At 48.9% G+C, this 4,785-nt stretch overlaps 1 protein-coding gene across 2 annotated transcripts in view; it reads right to left on the bottom strand.

Annotated features, from left to right (window-relative positions):
- SLC7A6 (solute carrier family 7 (amino acid transporter light chain, y+L system), member 6) overlaps window positions 1–4,785 on the bottom strand; it is a 42,295-nt gene that overhangs the window by 8,300 nt on the left and 29,210 nt on the right. For both annotated transcript variants that reach the window (XM_011997991.1, XM_011997990.1), the window contains 3 exons: window positions 3,449–3,593; window positions 2,602–2,725; window positions 2,272–2,375 (listed from right to left, as the gene is read on the bottom strand). In XM_011997991.1, the coding sequence (XP_011853381.1) occupies window positions 2,272–2,375; window positions 2,602–2,725; window positions 3,449–3,593 (373 nt within the window). The remainder of the gene's footprint in view (window positions 1–2,271; window positions 2,376–2,601; window positions 2,726–3,448; window positions 3,594–4,785) is intronic.

The following is a 4,785-nucleotide window of genomic DNA, read 5'->3' as shown; positions in this document are numbered from 1 at the left end:
CAACAAGAGCTAAACTCTGTCTCAAAAACAAACAAAAAAAGACTGGCGCAGAAATGAACTGCCCCTCAGCATGGTCAGCATCACCTTGGAGTACACGACACTCACTCGCTAGGCTAGAGGCTTGTGCCAAAACGCTTTGCAAGAGAAGAGATGCAAAGAAGAGTTTCCAGAAGCAAGTCGGTAGGTGGAGAAAACGAGCATGTGCAAAGGCAAAGTGTGTGGAGGCATGAAAGAGCGTGGCCTTTTTGGGGGTTGATGTAGAATGCCTAGAGCCCCAGGACAAGCTGTGTGAGAAGAGGGTGCTGGGAAGAACCTGCATGCAAGGCCACACTGTGGAGTCTGAACACACACAGAGTCAGCTGTGGCTTTGAGGTAAGGGCCTGACAGGATTTGACACCAGTCTGGAGGGCAAACTAGAGGAGGGGAGGCTAGGGTGTCAGGGAAAGGCTAGACAAGAATTCCATCTATCAAAACGAGGCTGAGCAAAGGGAAGATGACACTACCTTTTTTTTTTAAGTCAGAGTCGCGCTCTGTCGCCCAGGCTGGAGTGCAATGGCACAATAGCTCACTGCAACCTCCGCCTCCTGGGTTCAAGCAATTCTCCTGCCTCAGCCTCCCGAGTGGCTGGGACTACAAGCACATGCCACCATGCCCAGCTAATTTTTTTTTGTATTTTTAGTAGAGACAGGGTTTCACCATATTGGTCAGGCTGGTCTCGAACTCCTGACCTCAGGTGATCTTCCCGCCTCAGCCTCCCAAAGTGCTGGGATTACAGGCGTGAGCCCTGCGCCCAGCTGGACACTATGTTCTTTTACAAGGCCTTGACTTCTCTAATTCTTCGGTTGCCCCAGGGAGGCACAATACATGGACTGGTGTGTGAAAACCAGTAAAAAGAATGAACAGGACAAAACTCTTTTATTTTTCATCCTTCTCTGTGTTCATGTGGCAAATATTTATTGGATGACTATTATACCCCCGGCCCTGGGGACAACACCAGTTATAGGGTGAGTGGAAGAGAAATCAGGATACTTTCTTCTCAGGTATCTTATGTCATAGAAGCCATGGAGATCATTTCAAAATTGGCAAGTGGTCAGCATCACTTGCTTCAGAGGTCCAATAGGATGAGGACTACAGACAGGCTAAGAAAGAGATAGCCTTAATAAGAATATTTTTCAGGTAGTAGAAGCCAAACTGTAACAGGTAGGAAAATGAATGAAAGTTGAAGCACAGACTGCTGTCTCACAAGTGCATCCAGGGCCAGGCATGGTGGCGCACGCCTTTAATCCCAGCTACTCGGGAGGCTAAGGTGGGAAGATCACTTGAGACCAGGAGTTTGAGACCAGCCTGGGCAACATAGTGAGACCCCAATCTCTCAAAAAAAAATTAATTTAAAAACAAAAAGAAGTACATCCAGTAAGTGGGAAGAGGGCAGATGTGAAATGCTATTTTGTGACTCGCCTAAGTGGAGAGGAGAGAAGCTCATAGAGAGCTGGTCTCCAAGTGAGCACCCACCAAAGAGAAGGGCCAACTGATGAAGCAAACTGCTGAAGAGGGGAAGCGCTGGAACCCTGAGCCCAGGTAGGGTCTGCTAGGAAAGGCACACCTGCTCCTTCCTCTGCAACAACAGGAAGGACCAGCGCGCTTACTGATGTCTGCACAGAGAGGAGATCAGGAGACCTGATGGCCTCGGCATTTTCTGGGAAGTGAGGGGAAAAGTCTTTCTGTACACAGCACCAATACCTGGTACACAGCAAGTGGTATTATGATTTACTGAAGAAATGAATCCCGGGGCTACAGCATAACCCACAAGGAGCCTAGAATCTGGTCCCTGCCTGAGTCACCACTCCAAGCTGTTGCCTTTCTCCCCTATACCTTTCATCAATCTGTCCTCATCTCAGATGGAAACATGAGCTACCAGTACATAAACATGAGCTACCAGCACATAAAACATGAGCTACCAGCACATAAAAATGAGCTACCAGCACACAAAATATGAGCTACCAGCACATAAACATGAGCTATCAGCACATAACATGAGCTATCAGCACACAATCTGTCCTCATCTCAGATGGAAACATGAGCTACCAGCACACAGATGTGCTACTTGCACAAAGGCAAGTACATGCCCACATATCAAACACACACACACATACACACACACACACACACACCCCGTATGCCCATGAGAAGAAAGGAAAAAAGAACTCTTACCCCGAAGCCCCAGAGAATGAAATATTGTGGTCTACTATCAGTGACACAGAGACACAGTACCTTGATGAAGCAAAGATGGATGCATTGAGGCCCCCAAAGCAGGACAGGGCAACAGCAATGGGGATGGTCCAGCTGAACATGCCAAACGTCTGGTCAGCAAATGTCTGGGGGCAGGGCACAGAAGAGGCACTTAAACAGGACAGGGTTTCATAATCCTCCTGCATCTACGATCTCGGAACAAATGCAATCACTGCTCAGCAGCCCACCCTCTAGCCTAGACTCATGACCTCATCCTGCAGAGCTGAGGAGAGTGCAGTAGGAGAGACTGAGCTGTGCAGGGTGGCTCAGCATCATGAGATGATGAACAAATGGGGATCCCAAGAGACTCACCACAGCCACGGCATCACTGCTAAGGACATCTGAAATGTTCAGCACTGTGTAATAGGCCACATTTGTCAGGATGTAGATGAGCGTCACAATTGGCATAGAAATCCCAATGGCCAAGGGCAAATTTCTGTCAGGACAAGTGAGAAAGGACTACCTAGAACCAACTTCTCCTTGGGAACAAAGTTTATCAAGTCTCCACTAGGATTTTCCTAACATTTCACAGTTCACTGGCCTCTGAGTCTTTGAGGCAGGCTCACCTTCCCCTTGACCCTGGGTTCTTTCTACTGAAAAAGAGAACTTTCTCTGTGAAGATAGCTCATGATCAATATTTGATCTTTGTCACAGTAGGGCCAGTGGGTCCCATTGGGTTTCATAATCCTCCTGCATTTATGATCTCAGAGGGACAGCGCAAGGAACAGTGTCCTGGGGACTAGATGCCAGGCTGGGGACCCAGCTGGCCAGAATAAGTTTTGGTTCTGTGGGCTGTAGTGTCAGCACCACAGTGCAAGGTCTAATTCCTTTGCCCCAGCTGGGCCTGCTGCTCCCCACTGAAGGTTCAAGGTCCTAATTCCTTAGCCCCAGCTCGGCCTGCTGCTCCCCATTGAAGGGCCTCTCCTCTAGGAAGGACCCTATGTATCCTCCAGTGTGAACATAAGGACAGGGAGCCGAAGGCTTTCCCACCTTCACTCACTCCCATTCTAGCCCTCAGCCCCTCCTAGCTGGAGAAGGGGGAGTAGGGAGAAGAGGGGAGGAGAGTCGGAGGGAGGAGGAGAAGGATGAGGGCAGCCACGCCCACTATCAGCAGGAGTTCCAGCCAAGCTGGGGAGTGAGAGTGTGATCCCGCCTTTACCTTTCTGGGTTTTTGATTTCTTCTGTTACAAAATTAAGGGTGTCCCAACCTGAGTAAGAGAAGAGGGCAGAGTAGAGGGCAAGAGAAAGGTTTCCCATGTCCCAGGAGGAACCCTCAAAGGCGTCCTGAAAGTGCTCAGAGTGTCCTGTGGGGGCAAAGGCAGGTGAGGGGTTCAGAGAGAAGGAACAGGCCAAAGAAGAAAGGAGGAGATGGGAGGTGTAAGAGAAAGATACGAAAGGAGAATAGGGAAGAGGAAGGGAAGATGAAAAAAAGGAGGAATGGGGAGGAACAAGAAAGAAGAAACAAGAAGGTAGGGGAAAGAAAAAAAAAAAAACATAATTTAACACCAAAAGATCAGCAACCACTAGCTCCCTACACTTTACCACACCACCCACTTCCTCAGGAAAGCTCCATTCCTCTAATAAAACTAGACAATCAAAAACCAAAGACATTCCTGGCTGCCCTCTGATGTGACAATACTTCTTCCAAAACCCTAAAGAATTTCCATTTCCTGCAAGTGATCTCACAGCAAGCCCCAGCTCTTCTACCTATTTATGTCAAGAACCCCGTTTCACAGGAAGGAGTTATTTTTCATCGAAAATTAGACCTTCCTGTGAACTACCTCTCCTGGGCCAGACTACTGCAGAATTTGGTCAAATGGGTTTATCAGCCTCATGGGAAGGACTCTCTGCTGCTCTACTTGCGGTGGCTATGGTTGCATGGGGGAGATCACATGCTATAGAGGAACTGAGACCTTATCTTTCACTAGGCCTGGGCCACCCCTACCCTTTGGGGAGCCAGCCCAGGCCCAGATGCCTGTCATTCTCCTCAGAGGTCTCAGAGACTGCAGACCCAAAAGCCCAGGGGACAGCACCCAGCTACCCAGGACAGAGACCCTCTGGACACACTGGGGTTTTTAACAAGACCCAGACTTCTAAGGAACCCCATTGTCATACTCTGAAGAAAGCCTAGACCCAGCTCTCATGTGGTAAAATGAGCTGGTTATGCAGCAAGAGAAGAGAAAATAGAGACCCCTGTCCTCAGGGGTGTCCATCCTCATACACAGCAGTGGTTCCCTAAGGAACAGATCTTCAGGGGAGGATTACTCAAAATGCAATTTGACCCCAGGATGCTCCCGAGCCTCCAGGAACATCCACGTGGCTAGCTCTACTAACTTGATATAAGTGCACGGGCTAGACCAGCAGCCCGAGAATCAACAAAGGCAATTCTGTTTTTCTTTTTCTTTTTTTTTGAGATGGAGTTTTGCTTTTGTTGCCCAGGCTGGAGTGCAATGGCAAGATCTCGGCTCACTGCAACCTCCGCCTCCCGGGGTTCAA

This window comes from Mandrillus leucophaeus, unplaced genomic scaffold (genome assembly GCF_000951045.1).
Source record: "Mandrillus leucophaeus isolate KB7577 unplaced genomic scaffold, Mleu.le_1.0 Scaffold551, whole genome shotgun sequence".
In the NCBI taxonomy this organism is placed as follows: domain Eukaryota; kingdom Metazoa; phylum Chordata; class Mammalia; order Primates; family Cercopithecidae; genus Mandrillus; species Mandrillus leucophaeus.
This window is presented reverse-complemented; position numbering and strand designations above follow the sequence as displayed.